The sequence below is a fragment of the Doryrhamphus excisus genome, linkage group LG2 (genome assembly GCF_037039965.1).
Source record: "Doryrhamphus excisus strain RoL-2023G ecotype Guam linkage group LG2, RoL_Dexc_Guam_v1.1, whole genome shotgun sequence".
Classification (NCBI taxonomy): Eukaryota; Metazoa; Chordata; class Actinopteri; order Syngnathiformes; family Syngnathidae; genus Doryrhamphus; species Doryrhamphus excisus.
In genome coordinates, this window is record NC_136358.1 from 768437 (window position 1) to 792182 (window position 23746).

Here is a 23746-nt window from a genome sequence, read left to right on the forward strand (position 1 = left end):
CAATGTCATGGTAAAGATAAGTCTACAGAGAAGTACAATAATGATTTATTGCAGCATTTCCCATATTATAATGACTACAACAGATACAGAGTACATGGTGCTCTGCTTGATAAAAGGCAACAAATAGACCTTTTTTGTGAATCCTTGACTTGGGCAAGTTTGACTCCGAAAATGCCGATGAGCATCGCTCAAGCACTCAAGACTCAAGAAAGGTTTGCTCATGCACGAGCACCTGTACAGGTAACGTGGGTACATGATGGTAATGATAATCAGCAACCATGGTAATGTAAATAAACAGAAAGACTCCACAAAGTCAAAGCCCACAGTCCACTTGCTCATGCAGGAGTAATTCACGAGACTCAAAAGGAAGGGTGACCAAAAGTCATAGACCAAAAGTCATGGTATCAGATCAATACCAAAATCAATATCGAAATAATATGAATGTGAAATGCTCGAGACATTGAACAGTGCTGATGTGGATGGTGAGGCGGGAAGTTCATGACTAATAGAGCATGGGACTGTAAGCCATGTTCATACGCATAGCAACACAATAAACAATGCTATGGTGAGGTCTATGAGGTCTCTCTCTGGGTGATGACTGACCACATCCAAAATGGAGAAACAGAAAGTGATGTTGAAGGGACGCTCTACAGTACAGTACAAAGGCAAATTGTCTGGCTTGAGTCAACTGCCAGGAACTTCTCATTCAGGACAAAATAGACACAACAATTCTTGAATCATTGGGTATCGTGCATCCCAAATTGACTGACTGAACAGTGACTCAAGCCACAATTCCGCCTGGAATCTTACTTGCTGGTAGAGTTGCGGCCTTGGTGCCGAGTTCTCGATCATAGTGTGAATCATGAAGATAAGAGGTTCGTTCTCTTTTTTCTAGCGCAGTGTAAAGGAGAAACAGGATAAAGTGGCGTAAGCACCGTTTAAACCTGATACAGTATGAGGTTGAATAAATACAGACGATCCTTGATTGATTGATTACAATGTGGCGATAAGGCCCTGTCCACACGGGAACACCCCTGGGAGGGATTTTTGGCAGGTTGAAAAAATATCATGTCCATACTGGGCCGGATTTGTAAATCCTGAACCCGTGGTGTTGTGAACAGAACCAAGTGACACCAAAACTATAGAAGAAGAAATCATGTGACAGAGTCTTGATGTCATGGTTTTCAGAAAGATGAGGTTTGCTTGTCTACACCACGACAACAGGTCGGCTTTTCCAGATTTTCCCATTCTGGAAGCCGTTTCCAGAAAATAACGTACAGTATAAGTGCACCCAGAAGGCCAAAAATACTTTTGCCCTAAAAACATTTCCGTGTGGACAGCCCCTAAAGCTGGATTCATGGATCAGTTGAATAACCCAAAACCCAAACTCTTTTCTCTGCGCCCTGACCGCCTCAATGACACAAGAGTTGATGCTGAATTTTTGTCTCACTACCAACTGAGCTCTTATAGGTTCCGGGTTTTTATCTAAAATGTGTTTTCCCTAATACCGGAGTACAATAAATACACTGGTACTCACTTATGTCAACGGCCTTTGGAGTGGCTGACTGACTTGGACATAAGCGGATGTCCAAACCAACCGCTGCCTGTGCATTTTTGTGTGCTTAGCCAGAGTGATAACGTACCTCTGTCTATGTGTTCTCTCCAAATATCCTATTACCACGTTGGATCTCAAATTTTATGTCCACAAAAGTTCACCATTTTTAGTAATGAGAGAAACACTGTCAACCAGGACTTGAACTGGTCATTTTTTATGTTTTTTCAGGCTTGACTAAAACAGGTTCTACAGTACATGTATGTACTCTGCAGTTAGTTACTCAGCTTTCGAACAACCACTCATGATGTTTCTCGAGAAGATTAAAAATGCTTTCTAGCAAACATACAAAAAAAAAAGCCCCAAGATCACAGCCAATTTCTCGAAAGCGGCAGTGTCTGCGACAATGGAAATTTTCCAAAGGACCTGCGAAGAGAAAGCCGCACTGCAAGACATCCACAATGCATAAACATCATTATCCTCTCAACAGGAATGCAGAAAGTGTGGAAAGTCATTCTTACCCTTAGCTTCCCTGTGGGGGTTTGTCTTTCTGGATGTGCGATTCTTGGCAAAATTGAGATCTTTGATAATACAACAGAATCTAATCAAAGCTACCCAGCGAAAAGCATTCAGGGATTTGGTGGTCTCTTTCACTTTCCATTACATTTATAGGTTGTCCTCTTATGAAAGCTCCTTTGGTAGAGGAAATAATGACTCTTTATAAAAAAAGGAGGGTATTATATTGTTCGACATTATTTTCCCCAACTTTTCTTACCTTACCCCAATCTCTTCATAAGAGGTGTATTACATAAATCAGGGGTTCTCAAAAGCACGAGGAGGGCCTCCCCTGACAAGAACCAGTACATTTCAGAGGAGGCACAGCAGTTTGAGAAAAATAAAGAAAAGTGCCTTTCACAAACCTGCTAATTTTGGTTATTTCAAAAGGCAAAATGAACGAATTTGTAGTTTCTACGGTAATAGAGTCCTGGAAATGAATGGCAAAATCCCAAAACCATTGAATGATATCGTATCAATACCAAAATTTGCAATATCTCCTGTATAGTATTTACCGCTTGGTGTGTGGCTATTGTCCCCCAGAAAGAAGACAGGAAGGCAAAGTGAAAACTGGATTATGATACTGCGGAATCAAGGGCTATAGCATAGCAACAAGGTAAGCTAACTTCTTTTAACTTTAATTTATCGTCACAACGCCATGATACCGTCAAATCACCTCGATCAAACAGTGACCATGAGTTGTCTATGTCCACTGATACTGCAAAATGAATCTTGTAGTACCTGGTATTGCCTGGTTTTACCAGTGGAAACCTGTTAATAGTGAGCAGTGTAGGGATGGTGCTGCTGATTATAGAGGCATGCTACCACGCCTAAAAACCCCAATCTTCACTTAAGGAATATCATTCTGTGCATACGTATTTATAGGATCTTTGGCAACAGGAAGCACAAAGTACACAGGTGGAGGGGATCCTCACCTGGTTTTGGAGGTAAACAAGGTTCCTCTGAAGATGGTGAGAAAGAACATCAGTCTACAGGTGCAGCAGGAAAATGAGGAAAAGAGGCAGAAAGCAAGGCTGTTTGGTAAAAGGCGGTTAAAGATTCGACTAAAGTTACCAAGGGAAAAAGTGATGAACAAAGGGAGGGTTGTATTAGGCAATGACTTAACATGGTAGCTGTTTCTGTTGTTCAAACTAGCCTACGCTGCAGGAACTGAGGATGAGCATGTGACAACATTTGGTATTGAGCAGGAGGAATTGTCGGCTGTCACGCTAAGCAACTCGTTAAGTAAGTATGTGTTCTTACTTGTTCTTCAGTACTTTATTTCAGATTTAATTAACACTACGACTTCTGAGGAAGACTGCAGATGACAGTGGACAAATACTTTGGTGAATTGTTATGAGAAACACTGGCATGTTTAAATACTGTACTGTATATACTGCATCATATCCGGTGCAGTCAGCATCAGCAGGACCAAGACTCATCTCTCAGGCGGTCTTAGCCCCCCCCCCCTGCTGGGTCTAATCCTGGACTGTGTTTACTGAGTGCAGGCAATCTGCATCAGTGGACATCAGTTGAACCTGGTGTTAGCAAAACCATCCAAAGCGTCTTTCAGGGCTCGCTTCCAAATGCTCAAACCTCATTACCTGATGCTTTGACATCGTTTAACACGAGAATACGACATTTATAGGTCAGAAAAGTGACATATTTTACAACGTGCATACTGTTATCATGCCAAGTCATTGTTTCCAGCAATTTCCCAGATGAAATTCTGCAGTGCAATATCTCACACTTTGTCCATACATAATAAATAGGCTAACATGTAATACTAAATAATACAGACAAGGCAACTGAACGGTTCACACCAGATGTCAGACAGTGCGAAGAGCAATGGTGGAGATAAACAACAAGTTGAAAAACAAAGTTTGATGTTTGATGCATCTACTCTGACATAGCCGCAGTGTCCTGGCTTCTAACTGCCAAGACGCAGTATCATCAAGCTCTGACACATACGTACATGCACATGTACACACACACACGAACAACACACCAATACCCAACACATTGGTAACCGATGCAATGTTTCTAATGTGAAACTGATTTTGGTGTCCCACCAATCATATCCCTAAGTACACGTGTTTTAGTATTGTTAGTTTCATTGTTATCATTAAGCGGTGTCTACTGTATAGTGACGCAATATTAAAATATGCATGCAGTGACTTCCTGTTCAGTGCAAAGTAAGCTGGCTGTATTAATCTAGATTTTACTATAGCAATTAACATAATTAGACTTATTTATTTTACTTTATTTTTTTATGGGGAAAAAATGAACTGCACTACAATTTTTTGAGCAGTTGCAAATGAGTCTAAAATCAATTTGTCCAATAAATGAACTAAAACTGTCACCAAATTCAATTTCCTTTGGATCAGCTACCTTCAGACACATGCTGCTGTTGATACATACGTTGACATATCAACATACAATACAATATCTGCAGCAATGGCTGTACATGCACACACACACACAGCACTCATGATATATAATATCCCATTGTAAATTACATTCATTTGCAAAATGTACAAACTTTCAATAGTATATATTGTGACGCTGTAATAATATTTGAAGTGCTGAACAATTAAAATTGCTAGAGCAAGTTTGTAAACTTTGCAAACAAGTAGAATTGACAATGAGGGAATTCATTTGGAGCACAACTGTATATGCATACACGCAGCGCTGACCTTGGGGTTGGGCCCCTCCATGCCCAGGGCCATGAGCTGGGCTACCGTGTGCTCCCGCAGGCTGTTGAGCTCTGCCTGCTGCCGCCGAAGCTTGATCAGCATCAGTGTGAGTTCCTCAGGCTGTATATAGCATCACACGGTGGAGGAGTAAAAAAAAAAAAAAAAACTGCTACAATGAAGTCACTGATGACTCACAGACGTAATAGAAAGGAACCGCCTCCAGGTACACATGCCCCAACCATGATTGACAGCCCAACAAGCCTTTACACAATGCTGCATTTAAACCAGCACCCGCACAAGACGTATGCAAGTTCAGTTGCACCCGAGCGAGGTAAGCCAAGTGGAAAAGACCCGGGACACATTTTAGGCTGTAAATTATAGATGAGATATGCGATGACTGCAAATCAAAGAAAAGGCTTTGGTGGGGTTCTGGAAGACATAAATGGCACACGGCTAAAGTAACAGGTCTGATGGTTGAGCTGCTGAAGGGTTTCTCAACATGTTAATAGGTCAGATGGGTAAACTTTGCAATGACATCAATGATCCACATGCAAACATTTGCATGGAAACTCTAAAATTTAACGACTGACCTGTAAACAAGCCAAAAACTGTATAGACCAGGGGTGTCCAAACTTTTTCCGCTTTTATATATTTGAAATAATAAGAAAAAAATATATATTCCTGTATATATATATATATATATATACACACAGTGTACAGTAGAACCTTGGTTAGCATCATTAATTTGTTCCAGAAGGTCAAACTCTATCTAACCAAAAGGGGCCTTAACCTAACCAAATTTTTCCCCATAAGAAATAATGTAAATCCAATTAATCCGCTCCAGAAAGCAAAAAAATGTAAACACAAAAAACATTTTTTGTAGTTACAATCCTAGTTTTACATACACAAAACAATTTGAAATGCATATAACATGATTAATGAAAGGGATAAATGAACATTTAAGGTTATTTTTACCTTCATTGAAAATTGAAGATTTTTGACGTGACAAAACAGGAAGGTTGATCTTGCTGCAACATAGTATCTTTGGGAACAGTCACGTCTTGAAGATAAAACTGACCTTCAATGTTCGTTCAGAATTGTTTTAAGCATGTAAAACAATAAAAATGTATTTTATGTTAACATCTTTAAGAGTCAACCGATGATGACAATATATACTGGCGACGTAACTTAGCTAGCTTCCGGTTGCTAGCTAATAAACAAGCAAGGAAACAGTTGGACTCATGCAGTGTTAACAACACAAGACGCACTAATCGGACAATGCAAAATTGTGGTGTAAATTCTTGACATTTACCAAAAAAACACGAAAGCTACCTGAGATCGGCAATGCTAGCTGTAAAATATCGTAAATGAACCGTAATTCCAACATTCTGTGAAACTAGAGGCTCTGCACATTCCAGTCATGTACATTATGATTATTTATGGTAATCCCAGTTGCGTCACAGCAGTTCTGAGAAGATGAGACACTGATACAAAGCAGAGTGGGTGTTTGTTTACAAAGGAGTGTGAGCCTGTGTGAGGAAAAGGGAAGACAAAGCAAGCCTTACATGATGAACTTCTATTTTGTCAGATGACTTGTGTGTTTTTTCCTGTTCCACCACATTTTGGCTGTATTTTTGTTTGATTGCAAAAACGTCCACAAGGTCGATATACGGCTGATTTAAGGAGGTAGGAAATCATCTGAATCCTAGTACCAAAAAAAGCTCAACTACTCCTTGATGTTTTATACTTTATAGTTCAAACTGTAAATCCAAAACCGTTTCTTCATGTACATTCTGGGTTTTATTTCTTTTATTTAAAAGCCATTGTGGCCTATGAGTAAAATGGAGTCTTATGGAGTCATAAGTCTTTCACGCAGCAAAATTTCACACAGAATGCAGCAATTCTGTGTGCACTCCCACGGTGATAAGAAAACAACCACTGTAAATCTCCATACACCAGTTGCACACATGCATGGTCCTGCCTGTGTGATGCTACCGCAAACTGCAAAAATAGGGATGCCCTGTCACTGTGTCAAAGCGCACACAGTTGTCTCATCTCAGAATCTCTTTTGGTAATGGTAATGGTAATGGTAATGGTTTTATTTCATTTGAACATGCATCATTCCAATTGAGTGCATCCCATAATCAGTTCCCAGTTCCACATGTCCAAAAGGAGTAGGAAGAAGCAAAGCTTATTAAATCCTACCCCTCCATCTGGTACTTTTACAATCAGTAACTGTTACATTTGTTCACTTCCTGCTTTCCATAATACAGTGTAAGGTTATTTTTTTTTAATAATGTACCTCGTACAAGGCGATATGACCATCCAATGCCATAATGGGTACCATAGTAAGTGTCAATATAGTGATATTTCTTCTTCGATGAGATCATATTTCTCCTCTCTTGTAGAGAAGTATTGGATGACATTTTTAGCTAATTGCTTATTTTCAGCCTTATGCATTATTTCAGCTGTTTGAAGATGAACTATATCAGCGAGTTGAAGTATTTGTCATTTTAGACTTTTGTTGGATTTGCGTTAAAAGCAGAGGTCAACGTATGCTGGATCTCTGATGCAGCGATTTTTATAAAGGAGGTGATAGCGACACAGTAGATGGGGAACAATAGACGCAAGTCAACAGCAAGCTGCAAAAGCCAAATGCAAGAAGCGTGTCTGTGAAAATGCTGTCACACTCACCGTCTTGCCTTGTAATGACTGAGGAGTAATGGGCTGAGGAGAAACACCGGCTGCAACGAGTCGGCGATCTAGTGTGCTTCCAAACTAAAGGGGAGAAATAAATAAATATATGTGTGTGTGTGAAAAAGCCATAACATGTACTCACTGTTTCGCTTTGAACTCTTTGTAACTCCTTAAAGTTGTCAATCAAAGTCAATGAATCATAACAGCTTTTTTTGCAAAAATGTACCAGGCCCATGTCCTGCCCTCTACCTTGGCTAGGTGTGTCCGATGCCGGCGATCAAGTGTCCCATCTTCTCTTATGACGGGTGACGGTGCCTCCGAGAGGGAGCTGTTGCTGTTGGGAACGCTTTGCTGACAGGAAGTGGGGAGGGTGTTGTAGAGGGCCAATGATCCATGAGATGGGGAGGGAGGAATGGAGTGTACGGCGGCATGTTCTGATATGTTGCCCATTGTCTTTGTGCTGGCAAGGGTGCCATAATGACCTGCAGCAAAAAAGAAAACAAGCAAAAGAGACAGCGATAACATGTTGCACTTTTCGGTGAACACTAATTGAAAATACTAGGATGATAAAAAAAACTGGTGTACATGCTGTCATGGTTGATTGCAAAACATGGTAGTTCCTGCCAAAGACACAAGATCCCTTTCAAATGGAATATACGCTGAACACAAATCAAGATATGCCGACAGTAACCCAGAGGTATTATTCAGATTTTTAAAAATAAATATGAACCAACCGGGTTATTGCAAATTATTTGACTGCATGTAAATGTACTAAATGGTAATGGTAATGGTTTTATTTCATTTCAACATGCATCAGAAACCATAATCAGTTCCCAGTTCCACATGTCCAAAAGGAGTAGGAAGAAGCAAAGCTTATTAAATCCTACCCCTCCATCTGGTACTTTTACAATCACTAACTGTTACATTTGTTCACTTCCTGCTTTCCATAATACAGTTTAAGGCTTTTTTTTATAATTTACCTTGTACCTTGAATTGGCTCATCCTAGCATAGAAGTGTTTCAAATGTACTTCTTCCCTGAGATCATATTTCTCCTCTCTTGTAGAGAAGTATTGGATAACATTTTTTGCTAATTGCTAATTTTTAGCCTTATGCATTATTTTAGCTGTTTGAAGATGAACTATATCAGCAAGTTGAAGTATTTGTCATTTTAGAAATAAGGAGTTAGTATGTTCTCTGTAGGCGGCATTATGAATTATCCTTACTGGCCTTTTTTGCAGTACATTTAGCGAGTGAAGATTGCTTTTATAGTTACTAGCCCATATTTCCACACTAAGTAAGATATGGTAGAACCAGAGAGCAATAAAGAGTGTGGAGTGATTTCTGATTGAGAACAAATGTAGCTTTGTTCAATACTGAAATCTGATACTAAATGTTCCAGATACATTGACTTGTTGTTACCCCGTGGTATCTATACCTGTTGGTTGAGCCAGGCTTTGCCTGGAGAAGGCCTGCCTCTGTTGCCACTCATAGAGCTGCCACATGGTGTCGTCTCTCATCGATCTCCTCTTTTCCGCCGTGGTGACAGCGCTTGTGGACGCGGGTCGAAGAGCTCGGTCGTACACGGAGCCTGCTGCACTGCAGATACTGTCGGGCCTTATCATGCTGTTGCGGGGTAGTGTGCGGTAGCCCTCTGGGTATCTGGGAACGAGCTGAGCACGGTGGCTAGGCATGTTCCTCGGTAAGGTCTGGTAGGATGTAATGCTGTGAAGTCAACAACAACAGCAAAAAAAGGCAACAGGAAATTGTTACTGTTAGAATCAATTATACACGTTTAACTACTTTATTGTCTTAGGAATATTAGTGCTTCATCTTATGCACCCTGCCAAACTGGCGATGCTCTTCTGGCACAGAACACTTAGCGATTGATTGATGGGGATGCTGCACTACTCCTGTGTTACTCTGTAAGATGACTTAATGGCCATAAAACATCAGCGCTCCCAACTGAGATGCACTTTTGTGGTGACACAAAAAGCTTTTAGTTTTTCCTCTGGTCAGAAAGGTCAAAAGAACGAAAGGAATTTAACAGAGTGAAGAAGCAGAACGGCATTTAAACCTTCCAGAGGAGCAGCAGATGAGTCGTAGTAGTAATAGTGCGTCAAAGCATTGAATCATCATTATCTTGCTAAAACAGGGGTCTTCAACCAGCAGCTCGGGTGCGAACAGTAACTCGCCAGCTGAATTGGCTCGCTCACCAAAGAATATTTTCTGAAACGCTTGTTATTTTTCTTCAGTTCATTTTACAGCTTCACTCTATTACTGTTTTTCAAGAATATATTCACAAATAAATCTGCTTGGTGGTTGCATATGGCCTATTAACCAAAAGAATACGCATATTGAAGTTATAAATTTCACGTATAAATGAAACATTTTCAAGCATAAATGAACTAAAATACATATAAGGTATTCAGGACATGTATAATTGTATCATTTGATGTGTAAAATACTAGATGTCAGTAATGTCAACAGTCTTTTATTGCAGGTTTGAATGATCTCACGACAGGCACAATAATCCCTAATGAAAACATGGGCTACTGTTGCTGCAGTCACCCACGCCAAGCTCCGCCTGCCACTCAGCCCCCCCCCCCCCCCAGGGAACACATTTATAGCAACGCACAAAGCACAAGTCTTAAACAACTTAATTAAATGGTCTTTAACTTAATTGACATTGTTAGCACCAGCAGCAACTGGGGGGTTCAGTATCTTGCCCAAGGGTACTTCGACATGATTGGGGGACGGCGGCTCGAACCCACAACCTTCTGGTTGGGAGACGACATCTCTACCAGCTGAGTCACGCCGCCCCCCCACGGAGCAGGTCAGTCTTATTAAGTCTGTTATACGAATAATACGGGCGTAAATGAGACTATAGGGGTGCTAGTTCATCTCTAGAGGGCTCTAATAACGGTTGTACTGTAAATGGGTTCTCTTTGTTCTAACCACAGAAATATCTGTTTTATAAATTAGGGGATGTAACTTTGTGGACATTCACTAATCAGGTAGCCATGATAAGCAAGGGATGTCTGTATATAGTATACGTATATTTCCAAGCGAGGAAAGGAGTTATGTGACAGTATTCACTGGACTGTGTTAACAGCCTGGCAGCAGCATTCTGCACCAGCTGCAGGCAGATCCCTGAACAATGGCTGGAAAAACAATCTGTCAATCAGAGTTTCACAGACATCTTAAAAAAACAGGAAGCCAAAAGACCTCATCAAGCATCAAATATATCATCAAATATTGAAATGGTTGATACAAAATCAAGCTTACCTTCTGGTGTCCTCTTCCGAACCTCTCGCCCGGTGTATCCGCGCCAAGTGCTCCACTTGGTGAATGGAGTTGCTTCTAGACAACCTCTCCAGTTCCTGAACTGGACTTGGTTGGACGGTAGCCTGGCTTCCGTGTTCCGCTGCCAGGCTGCAGTCGCTCGTATGATCCCCTGACCCTGATCCATTGATGTGTGCGGGCTTCGGTGTTGTGAGGTTGGCCTGGTGGCCTTGGCGGGACGCCGACACAGCCGCCGCGATGGCAGCTGCCTGAGCTGGCTGCAGCTTGAGTCTCGTACGAGACATTTCTGCCGTGGGATCTTGCTGAAAACAGTATTTATCCCCATGACGAAGCGTGGCATACTTTTCCAAGTCTCGAAGGGTGGCGTATTTATCCCCTTCTCGTAGTGTACTATACTTCCGAACTTCCTTCAAAGTGCCGTACTTGTCCACAATTTGTAATGTACCATATTTATTTGGCGTCTCCCTTAATGAAAGCTGTCTCCTCACTTCCTTTTGAGGGATGTACTTTGGCGTTTCTTTCATAAGGTTGGGGCGGTCTCCCCCTTTTTGCAGCGTGTATTTCTCTCCGTCTTTGGAGACAAAATATTTATCACCAACTTTAGTGTGAGTATATTGTTCGTCGGTTGCTGTCACTGTGTATTTTTCATCCACTTTCTGAACCGAGCACTTTTCCAGGTCCCTGTGAACCGAGTACTTGTCTCCATCCTTTCGCACCAAGTGTCTTTCACCTCCCTTGTGGAGGAGATACTTGTCAGCATCCTTCTGCAGCACGTAGCCGTCCTGCTTTAAACAACACCGGTCCCTGTCGTTCTGCAATGTGCAGCCCTCTCGCTCCTTCTGGTTGTGGGGTTTATCTGCGTCTTTTAGCGGTTTGTCATCCGTCCGCGGGAAGGAGTGTTGATGAACAGGCTCCCGATTTCGTTCATTGTTGTCAATCTCAGGTCGGCGAAAGACTCTGTTATTCAGTATGTTGTTCATCTCCTGAGGCGCTCGCTGATCTACTTTCATCTTGTTCAACCTAAGGAGACAGGTACAACAAAAAAAACTAAAAGCTCAAACAAAGCGGGCGAGTTACGCTGGGTCTCACGTGGCTTCTTTTCAAACATTGTACAACATTTGACTACTAGGATGGTAGGGTGCCGTTCAGTGGCGTCATTAGGCCTATGTTCTTAAGCCCCCCTAAATAATTAGATTTTTTTTTACAAAAAAAAATCTGACAAATTTCATATAATAGGGCAAAATAAGCAAGCCAATAAGCAGGCTAATACTAGCCCACTAGTAGTAGTAGTAATCAGAAGAGGAATAATGATAGTAATTAATAATATAATAATGATTACTCGTAAAACAATTGAGTATCTCTTCTAAATCTGTCCAAAAGTGGAAAAGTTATATCCCGGTTCTTGTTTATTATTTGTTTTTTAGATAAAAACATTTTTTTTTTTTAATGTCTACTACATTCATTCATATCCTGTGCATCTCCAGGGGGCTAAGCCCCCCGTCCTCAGAACCTAGTGACGCCCCAGGTGGTCTTGCGTGTCAATAATCTCTGAAGTTGTCACATAAAGACATGTACACAGGGATACTACAAATAATCCAAATATAGCCGGATATAATTTCTGGTTCCATTATGATGACCCACCTTTTGACGGGTTCACTGTGGACAAGGGCCGCATCTGTCATGACTTTCATCCAGGACTCCATTTCTTTGGCCGTGTCGCTGCAGAAATAGTACGTCCTCATATTAGGGTGAGTGGCCTGTCGGATAAAGAGAGAACATGGAGTCATTTGACGTACCACCATGATGTCTCCACACCATTGTTCATCTTATTTTGATTATCCTGTCAAGATGGAGCCTAACCCAGCTGACTTTGGGTGAGAGTTGGAGTCAATCACAGGACACATACGTTTACCCCCTTACAAAGATATGATTGGCATATATTTTTAGAACGGGTTTATTGTTTTTTTGAAAAAAAAAAAAGACATTTAGTAAAGGTTATAAAGGTTGTTGGCAAGCACAGGAGTCAGACGCTTCTTATCGCCGTCAGGGTTGTTGGGATCATATCTCTGCCTAATGCTTTTCTTGGTGACTGTGCTCCTAACTCCATTGACATCATGAACCAACTCCTCCTTTGAAATACATCAAATGAGTTAATTCACCTTAAAAGCATATTTCCTGCTGATGTGGTCATCCACCGACAGCATGGAGATGTGAAAGCTCGGCAGCAGGATACTGCCCAGGATGCTGTCTTCCTTTTCATCTGCAACATATAATAATAATAATAAAATAATAATACATTTTATTTGTATAGCGCTTTTCAAAATACTCAGACACTTTATAGAAGAATGGAGTTGAATAAAAGCAAGTAAATAGAGTAAAAGATACATCAAAATACAACATTCATTCGTTAATACACAGTTAAAACATGAGAAAAAGTAAAATAATAATAATAATAATGATACAATTAAAAGAGTGCAATAGAATACAATGATTGCATGCAAATGTTTGACCAATATAGTTGAAGGCCGCTGCAAACCACAACCACAATAATCAATCAATCACAATAATCCTGTCAAAACGTAACATTATTACTACATATTATTAGCGTAAAAAGTAAAAAGAAAAATACATTGTATTATGGTTTTCATACAGTATGATTTGGACAGCAACTTGTTTGCATGTATTGTTTATGTAAAAAGCTGCCTTGATCTGCATGAGGAACTCTGTATTCATTAGGAAATGAATTAGTTATCCATCAGCTGTAAGCATTGCGTTTGTGTCTGCTTACCTCGGTAGTAGAAAAGGCACATGTCCGAGAGAACAAACCACCTCTTCTTCCACAGCTTCATGCCTGTACTGTCCTGGGGGGGGGGGGGTCATCATTAACAGACAATCATTCTCTCTCTCTCTCTCTCTCATACATCTCTCACATCTCACAGATGATAGATAATCTCACAGATTATGTGTTTAATCTTCATATGAATAGACTCCCAGGCATGAGTATAGAACTTATTGTAAGACTCAGTTCATGCTTTTATGCTTCTTAATACTTGTAAAGGAGATGATGAAGGTCATTTACTGTCCCGAAAATTCTTGTGTTTGATTTTGAAGGTCCCGCTACACGGCAGTAAATCTCTAAATATAATTAGTCATCATAACAGCGTGCTAAACGCTGCCTTACCTGCTTGTAAAGCCAGTTGCTTTTGACTACTGGGGCATTGGGGTTCCTCTTGATGGAGTTGGACCTCTTGCCAAAGTTGTGAACCTTTTTGGAAGACCTGGAGGGCTGTTGAAATAGAGAAATATATCAAACTCAACGGCCCGTGTATAGAGTCTATTCCATTCAAACATCTCCAACACAATGGGCAAGACCAAAGAGCTGTCAAAGGACCTCAGGTACAAGACTGTAGACCTAAGCATCATGGGAAATGTGGTTTTTTTTAAGCTGTACAAGCCACAGGGTTCAAAGAATGAGAAATAAGTAGAGGCTTACACACTGGAAATTACAGCAATTAATAACTTTTTAAAATTGTATTTTTATTTTACATTTTTCTGAATTTATTATTATTTTTTTACATTCTGTCAATTAGTTTTACATTTGATTGTGATTGCAAACATACCATTAGAAATCAGGACTGCTCGTATCTTATACTTTATATTGTATCTAAAACAAAGTGTAATTTTCCATGCAAAATACATATTGGTCTTTCTTCCAACCCCACTGTATAAGGAATACATTTTCTATGGCGTACTTCGTCATTATTTACTCAGATGCAAGCATTTTAAAGTGAAAGCAATGCATTTGAATTCATGCTATATACTGTAAGTTTACGTTTTTTTTCCCACCGCATTTTCCCTGCAATACACAAAGCTGGGTCCATTCAAACTGGTTTATACATAATGACATCTCATGAATACAGAAATACTGTACATGTGATGTTTAGCGAGTGTATGCAGAAATACAACATCATTTATTCATGACGGTGCGGAAACTGATTTTAATTGCAGTAGAAAACTGCAGGTTGGACATATATTTTCATCCAATATGTACTGAAGAGTTATTGTAAAAACTACATTAACCATTAATTTAAAGCATGATAAAGTTTCTCCACAAATATATGTCAGGGATAGCATGACTGATTTCTCAATTATTTTTTTACCATGTAAAAATTTAATTAATTCATGAATATATTTTGGAGGAAATATATGGGGGGAGGGGGGGGTTCCAAGAACCCCTGACTGCCAGGGGCCTCACAAATAGGTAATTATTAAAAACCCACAAATCCTGGTGGACTAAATATTATACAGGCCAGTATATTTCTCTCAATTGTTTTTTACACCCAAAATTAATATTATATAAACTATAATGGCCAATAGATCTTTAATCTAAAAATAAAATCAAAATATTATAGAAATATTGTATATATTTTTTTTCTCCATCTAAATATATAGTAAGCTAGATATTTCAAAAGCTAGATATTTCACCAAAGGCCATTTGCAGCCAGCAGCCCTCTTCATTTTTTTTAATTTTTAAGTAAAATTCACATGTAATAATAATTGTATTGACTTTAGCATTGCATTTCATTGAAATAAATGGATACATCCCTTCTATCACCTCAATTCAATATGGCCGCCCGTTTAAAAGCCATACTGACCCGTGTGAACGAAGAAGAGATGGTCACAGTGGCGGCAGGGCTCTCGGCAAAGGTGCTGTTGTCTGAGCCACCCGTGTAGTTGGACGCTTCGCTCATGGTGCTCATGGGACGGTCCTTCTTACTAGCGCCGTTTTCCTGCTCCGTCTTTGGAGCTGTCCTGCCACAATGTAAGAGACATAGAGAAACACAACGTTTGACCAATATGGAAAACATGGTGAGTACTAGTGATGAAATGGTACATATTATCCATTCCATAATCACAGTGTTCGATGTGGAACCTTCAGTACAGAGGCGTAACAAATTCCCACATGGAATATTTGCCAAGGGGAAGCCAAGAGCTTGAAAACACTCTTCGGTACATTAAGGTCTCTTGTTTGGGAATATTTGACCTTGTTGGTAAAACAGGTAAACAGACACTCATAAAAGAAACTAACTTTACACAAAATCTAAGCATTTTTTTGCATTTAGTTCCCTTACTGTATGCGAAATAAACCAAACCGTCTTAAAACCGAGGTACGTACCAAACCGTGATGATGGTGTACCGACCGTACCACCCCAAGTGAGGACTACAATTTTGGTCACAATCCCACAAAGCCTGTTTATTTTGCCCCCAAGTCCAGGCTAAGATGCTAAGACGATAGTTGATAAACAATGCCAGCCAAGGTTATTAAACACACCAGGGAAGATCGTTGATTGATGAGAGTGTCTTTTTCAAGTTCAAAGACAATTCATCACCCTGTGGCCTTCGCTCAAATAGACGTTTGTTGAGAACACTTTTCTAGTTCCAAAAAAAAAAAACCAAAAAAACAAAAAAACAAAAACACACAACAAAGAAACGAAGGGCAGTGTAGTGGTGGTTGAAAGTGAGTAGTCAACGTAAACAGATTGTCGAGTTCGGATTTGGAGACGATAAAGGAGTCCATCGCTTGCAATGACAGGTGGCGGTCTTCAAAAGTATGTTCTACAAGCTTTTGATGAAATATGAAATATGAATCCTTTGTCATCCACTGTCACAACTGGCTATAGTACAAATAGTTGTAGTCAAATGATGAGTGAAGGCTCCTGTCTGTAATTTTCAGCGTTTATTACCTGTCGTCAGCCTCGAGGGGCTTATCAGGATGCACAAGCTTTCCATATTTCGCACTAAAAACAGAACAGATGACAAAATGATAAAAACTCAAAGCATGACTCAATGAAAAATGGCAACAAATAATGACAAAACATAAAAAGAAGGTGTGTGTCACAATGAAGCAGAAGATGCAGTCCATTTAAATTGCATCTTTATGCATATACGTATCCATCCACAATGTCTCTCCATTACCTCTGGGAAGCACAGAACTGTAAAAGCAGAAGGTATTTTGTATTCTTCCCCACCTGAAAGCTTGCTTTGCTTCTTAAATGTGTAAAACGCATCCCTGCAGGGACATTGTTCTAAGCATTGGACCATTTTTGATCTCGTGCAGGAGTCAAAAACACATCAATACAATGCATGATGAAAGCCATCAACCGAAAGACCCCACGCTGCGACACAAAACCAAGCGCATTATTAAACACAAGTGAATGCTTGGACGCTTGAAAAGGAGCTTGGCAAAGTCGTCTAGTGGTGTAGTCAGTGTGTGGTTAAGTTGGAGTTGGGTGACAGACTGGAATAATACATAGCGTATATAATATATAAATATTGTAAATTGTGTGCAAATATGGGTTAATAACTATAAAAGCAATCTTCACTGGCTAAATGTACTGCAAAAAAGGCCAGTAAGGATAATTCATAATGCCGCCTACAGAGAACATACTAAGTCCTTATTTCTAAAATCACAAATACTTCAACTTGCTGATATAGTTCATCTTCAAACAGCTAAAATAATGCATAAGGCTAAAAATAAGCAATTAGCTAAAAATGTCATCCAATACTTCTCTACAAGAGAGGAGAAATATGATCTCAGGGAAGAAGTACATTTGAAACACTTCTATGCTAGGACTACGTTATGCTAGCCATAGCATTTCAGTATGTGGAATCAAACTATGGAATGGATTGAGTAAGGAAATCAAACAATGCACAACGATGAGCCAATTCAAGAAACAATACAAGCAGTTGATGTTTGCTAAATACAAGGATGAAGAGTCTTGAACCAGTCATGATGTGCTATATATATCACTATATTGACACGCACTATGGTACCCATTATGGCATTGGATGCTCATATCACCCAGTACTTTGGTACGGGACAAAAAATAAAAAAAATTTAAAAAAATGTTTAAAAACACCCAAAAAATTATTAAAAATTAATAAAATAAATTAATAAATAAAATAAATTTGCTAAATACAAGAATGAAGAGTCTTGAACCAGTCATGATGTGCTATATATATCACTATATTGACACTTACTATGGTACCCATTATGGCATTGGATGCTCATATCACCCAGTACTTCGATACAAGGTGCATTATTAAAAAAACAAACAAAAAACCTTAAAATGTATTATGGAAAGCAGGAAGTGAACAAATGTAACAGTTAGTGATTGTAAAAGTACCAGATGGAGGGGTAGGATTTAATAAGCTTTGCTTCTTCCTACTCCTTTTGGACATGTGGAACTGGGAACTGATTATGGGATGCACTCAATTGGAATCTGATGCATGTTGAAATGAAATAAAACCATTACCATTACCATTACCATTACCATTAAATTAAGGTGTGACCCCCACACAACATTTTACCTTACGATCCGGAACAGAACGCTTGTATCAAACATTTTAGATGCAAGCTGATACAGATATCCAATATCAATGCAGGATCAGGTAAAGGTCACGTTTCGATCTTACGAGATCTTGTGACACACCTAGTACTAGTGCAAAGACCTGGTCTACAGGTCTACACTACAGGTCTATATGACTGCCAATCAGTACATACATCATAAGCACGCTAGGCTAACCACATGCACCGCAAAGCAGAGAGACTTACTGTTCATTTACAACAAAGATGCAGTTGTCTTGGGAGGGGGCTCCTGATACGGGGTGCTTGCAGGTCACCTTTCGCTCATTGTGACTGGAGAAAAAAAAACACACAGAAAGGACAAAGATGAAAATGTTTTCTAAACACGGATCTTGCATTACAAATATGAGACTGTTTATTGCTTGAATTAAACATGAGCAGAATGTCAGCTCCACCGAGCAACAGGGGGGTGGGGGGTGGTTTCCTCCAGTACAAAGGAAATGAACTGGACTTCAGCCTGCCACCCGCTTTACCAGAAAAATGACTTTGATTATGGAAAATACAGCCATCTTCTTCTTCTTTCTCTTTGGGCTTTTCCCTTCAGGGGTCTCCTCCATCCAACCCTGTCTTCTGCATCTGTCTCTCTCACACCAACTACCCTCATGTCCTCCTTCACTACATCCATAAATCTCCTCTTGGGCTTCCTCTACGCCTCCTACCTGGTAGCATCCTTCTACCAATATATTGACTATCTCTCCTCTGGACATGTCCCAACCATCTCAGTCTGGCCTAAAGGACTTTATCTCCAAGGCATCTAACATGTAATCTTCCTGATCCTATCCATCCTGGTCACTCCCAATGAGAACTTCAGCATCCTCATCTCTGCTACCTCCAGGTCGACTTCCTGTCTTTTCCTCAGTGGCACTGTCTCTAGACCAAATAACATGGTGGGTCTCACCACAGTTTTTGTATAAAATTGAGCACCTCAAAGATGAGAGTCTAATCTTTCTGTTGGTATATAACCATGTCCAAGAAGACAATATTCTGTATGCCTTGAAAAATCACTCCAAATCATCAAAAATGGTCAGAACTGAGAGAAAAGAGTTACTGTGAGGGGTGGCACAAACAGGAATCATTATTGTATAAGGCAGCCACACAAACAATTGACTTCCAGCCATTACAGATAATAAGTCGTTAATTATCTGTGATCTATGCGGTGGAAATGCGCTGCATATCCACAGTGGGTTGGAGACTGAAATACCGTACGTGCTGTGCCATCCCAAATAAAGCCAAAATCCCGCATTTACATATTGAGCGCATCCAGAGTTCATCCAGCAATGACAAGAAGAAGAAGAGTTGCAGTTAATAAAATAGCCACGGTGGTACGGCTTGTTCTAACAAGCTGGTATTTGTATGAGCATGCCTTGGCAACAGCATGTGTGAATATTACATCACAATCTACTAGTACACGCTAACATTCTGCCAATACATTTCCTCTCCGCACGGATGCAACCACATGGCATATACATAAAAACACCAGCATCATACTCCACATTGTTGACTCACCGGAATAGATGTAGGAATAGTAGAAATTGTTACAAGTAAATATCCATACCAGCAGAGGTTGTCTGCCTGGTCCGTGGTTTTTTTTTTTTTCCCTGAGAGAAGGCAGTGATGCTCCGAGTGCAAGTCGCTGCTCAAAAGCACTCTCTGCCTTTCTCTCTCCTCTTCGACTATTCTGCCTAAGCCACCGCTGTGCTATTATTCCCATATGTCAAAGTTATTCCAGATCCCAAAAGGAGGCTGACCGGTGAAGACAGTAAAACCAAGCTGTTGGATGTACTGTCAAATATTTCTTTGTATTGTTTTGCTTGTTCAGGGTCATGTGCATATTACTGTTTTTAACATTAGCATCATCATTATTATTGTCTTGTTTAGTATTTGAAAAAAATCTAATTTCTTTATTAACATATATTTTTCCATTTAAAAAATATTTTAAATGTCATTTTTTATTGTGTTTTTTCCCAATGTCAGCTGACAGTGGATTTTAAGAGGAAGCAACGAAAAGACGAAAGTTATCATGGCACGCTCAAGGACATGCCAGTACAAGCATGCACGTAATAGAGACAAATTCATAAAAAAAAAAGTCCATGAATTAACTCGATCCCTCCTCCTGCGAGCTGATGAATGATGGCGAGCAGGGCTCGCTGTTGTGTCAGCTGTCAGTGGGTAGAAAAAGGCCAGAGGACTAACTCGCCCTGTCTGACGAAGCTCTCTGGGGGCCAAGGAGAACGAGGACAAAGCGTCAGACGTCATGCCGATGATTTTTCATTTACAAATTAGTGTGAAAAAAGATTTTTTTTTGTGTGCATAATTTAAATGGTATTTTGCACAGCAAAAATCAGAATGCATATTGTCAAATTGTAAATATATGCATGGATTTGAACCTTGACTACATACTCAACATGCTCGATGTATAGATTGGAATACTTGAGTTGCATGATGCTGAAATAGTCTAGACCAGGGATGTCCAAACTCTATGGTCCACATACTGGAGGGGGGGGGCTTAAACACCTTAAGTCGCGAAGCTAAATGTAAAGCTGTCCTCGAACCATTTGCAGTAAAGTCCAACAGTCAACTACACTTTTTTCCCCCACAGAAACATGCCTTCATAATAACTACTGTTGAAGTATTAACCAGAAAACACAATATGAACGAGTCCTTAACTAATCACATTTCAAATTTGACATTAATACTTAATAATGTTTTTTTATTTGCAGACCCTTGGTCATATTGACTGGACTCCATGCAAACCGATCCAGTGTGAGCGTGCCCTAAGATACGACAGATGAAAAACTTTCCTCCGCTTCCAGAAATCCAGACTTCCAGCGGGAGGACACTAAGGGCTTCCCAGGTCAGCTGTAAGACATAATCCCTCCAGCGTGTCCGAGGTCTGCCCCGGTCTGCCCCTTCTCCCAGCTGAGCATGCCCAGAACACCTCACCAGGCGTCCGGGAGGCACACTCACTCGATGCCTGAGCCACCTCAACTGGCTCCTCTCCATGTGAAGGTACAGCGGCTCTACGCTGAACGGCACACAAATGACTCTTCACCCTGTCCTGTATCTTAGGGTGAGTCCAGCCACCCGAGGGAGGATACTCATTTCAGCCGCTTGTAGAAGTAATCTTCTTTCAGTGCGGACTCAAATCTCATGACCATAGGTGAGGGTGGGAACATAAATTCTCCACTAAATTGACAGCTTTGCCTTGCGGCTCGGCTCTCTCTTCGCCACAATGGTCCTCTCTACAGCGACCACATGACTGCGGCGATCCGTCTCTTTCGACCTCACGCTCCAACCTTCTCTCATCCCGGAAGCTTCACAGTCAGCTGCAAAGCGCCTCAGTACACACTGAAGCCTGATGAAACCATCAGGACCACATGGTCTGCGAATAGCACAGAAGAGATCCCATACCATTGTATTTATTTTTTATTTTATTTATTGGAGAATTAATTCCCAGCAGTTGGAGATTTCATTCATTTCAGTCATTCATACATTCATACAACAGTTATGGACTGAACCATGATTATGGTGTACAGTTACACCCCAATAAGGTAATTCCGCTCAACATGATCAAAGAAAACAATATTTCCTCCGGAGGGGTACACCCTGGACTGGTCGCCAACCATTTATGTTTTTACGATGTAGGAGGTTCCAAAGGAGCTTCATTCGAACCCTGACTGTGAGGCAGACATGCCACCCAGGAATTCCATCGTATTGCTAGCATAACGCATATAACATAATTATATTAAAGAGGCTGTACAAGTAGGTCCACAGCTCTCTACAACCCTACCACCTCCCCAAATAAAAAAAAAAACAATACACACTGAAACACTGTTGCTTGGCAACAAAGGCAGAATTGGACTCGGTGGATTCCCACTTGCATTTTGATACCTTTGCAGGGACAATATGAGTTGGTGTGACAGCAGCAATTTAGCGGCCACTCAGAAAAGAAGAGCAAAGCGAGTGAAAAGAGGAAAATTGCATTGCGCACAAAATATCATGTTGATTTACGAAACAGCTCGTAAAATATCTGACATTGCGGACATCATACTGTAAACCTGCACATGCTGCCAACGTTTGATGCCTGCAACCCTGGAGATCGCTAAACACACTTCAATCCAATAGTGTTTCAAACCATTACCAAATAAACATTTCAACTTTGAACACTTTACTGCCGAAAGGCTAAGTACAATGCTTCCCTCTTTTATCGTGTGCCTGGATTTGTGTCAAAAATACTACGAATCCCACGTCGGTTTTTTGTTCCCAAAACACACAGTGCAGGGTTTTCAGTGGAGCTTGCAGCACTCCAGATGAATATCAAGCAGTCATCTAAAACAACCAGTGAACGCATTCAAATGCTTTCTTCAAAGCCCAGAGACTGTGATTCAAGATATTTCTTTCTTTTGGAATTTCTGGCATTCCTCCCTTGACATTGGTTTGGTGTATTCCCAGTAACCGAGCTGCAGCTGGGCACCTTATAAATACACAGGAAGTGGCAAACCAAGTGGTTAAGCTTCAGTTTGTTTTCACCTCATAAACATACATAAAACAAAATAAATTCCATGTAGTGTAGTACATGGGCATGTACGGGAGATACGTCAAGGTCAAACAGACGTACTACTGCCATTTGTTAGCTTATTCTCCCATAGAACGTATTGAAAATAGCATTAATCCATTCTTTAATATTCCTTGCAATTGTTACAGGTTTGTGGGTATAAAAACAAGTGGAAACTTAACAGAGATACCAATATTACCGATAATAATGATATCAATACAGATCATACATAGATTTATTACCCATTTTGTAGTGAGGAATGTTAGAAAAGTGTTATTATTCAAACAAGGAACAATAATAAGTGTGGAAAAACAAACAAACCCATTTACGTCTTTGAGCATCTGGGGTCTAGTTTCATCCACAATGTAGTGCTACTTAGGTCATTCTTGTCATCCTGTGGGAGTTTCCTGTGGGATGCTGTTGAGTTAAACATCCGAGGGCTGCAACTAATGTTATTTTTAACAAAGATGAATTAGTCGATAAATTTTTTTAAATTAATTTCCGCCTCTCACAATCCTTTTAAGAATGCATAAATGAATTTTTTTCCTCCCCAAAAGCATAGCAAAGAGGGCAAAGGAGAGGAAATCCTCAGACACCAAAAATCATATAAAGATGGTTTAACAATCAAGTGACAAAACACAATACTGCAAGTCAACAAGTCACTGGAATCACAATTAACCCTTGGGGGCAGGCTTTGTATTACCTAAAATACAAAGATAACAGGTCTGCTTTCAAAGATGACTAAGGAAATTTTAAAAATAATGGTCGATTAATTCACAATTAATCGATTAATCATTGCAGCGCGATATGCCACTACAGGAACCTTGTGCATATAAAAGGCTTGCACCCAGCTGCAAATGACCAACATCACTCCTACTCTTTCCTACTATCTTAATGCACCAATGGAGGAAAACCATATCAACATGTTTAAAAAAAAAAGCCATAATTATCGCCCATTCGT

General features: G+C 40.2%; 1 protein-coding gene across 14 annotated transcripts in view; it reads right to left on the minus strand.

The window, feature by feature from the left end:
* LOC131126458 (pleckstrin homology domain-containing family A member 5-like) overlaps positions 1-23746 on the minus strand; it is a 66701-nt gene that overhangs the window by 17633 nt on the left and 25322 nt on the right. For 3 of the 14 annotated variants that reach the window (XM_058069008.2, XM_058068999.2, XM_058069012.2), the window contains exons 4-17: positions 18420-18503; positions 16549-16602; positions 15460-15616; positions 13986-14090; positions 13593-13665; positions 12964-13064; positions 12446-12561; positions 10787-11824; positions 8937-9223; positions 7750-7982; positions 7498-7581; positions 4804-4923; positions 3043-3096; positions 811-891 (exon numbers count right to left, since the gene is read on the minus strand). In XM_058069008.2, coding sequence (XP_057924991.2) covers positions 811-891; positions 3043-3096; positions 4804-4923; positions 7498-7581; positions 7750-7982; positions 8937-9223; positions 10787-11824; positions 12446-12561; positions 12964-13064; positions 13593-13665; positions 13986-14090; positions 15460-15616; positions 16549-16602; positions 18420-18503 — 2587 coding nt within the window. Of the gene's footprint in view, positions 1-810; positions 892-3042; positions 3097-4803; positions 4924-7497; positions 7582-7749; positions 7983-8936; positions 9224-10786; positions 11825-12445; positions 12562-12963; positions 13065-13592; positions 13666-13985; positions 14091-15459; positions 15617-16548; positions 16603-18419; positions 18504-19736; positions 20613-23746 lie in introns of those variants that run through there. The other 11 variants (XM_058069013.2, XM_058069001.2, XM_078794548.1 and 8 more) reach the window with 10 other exon arrangements.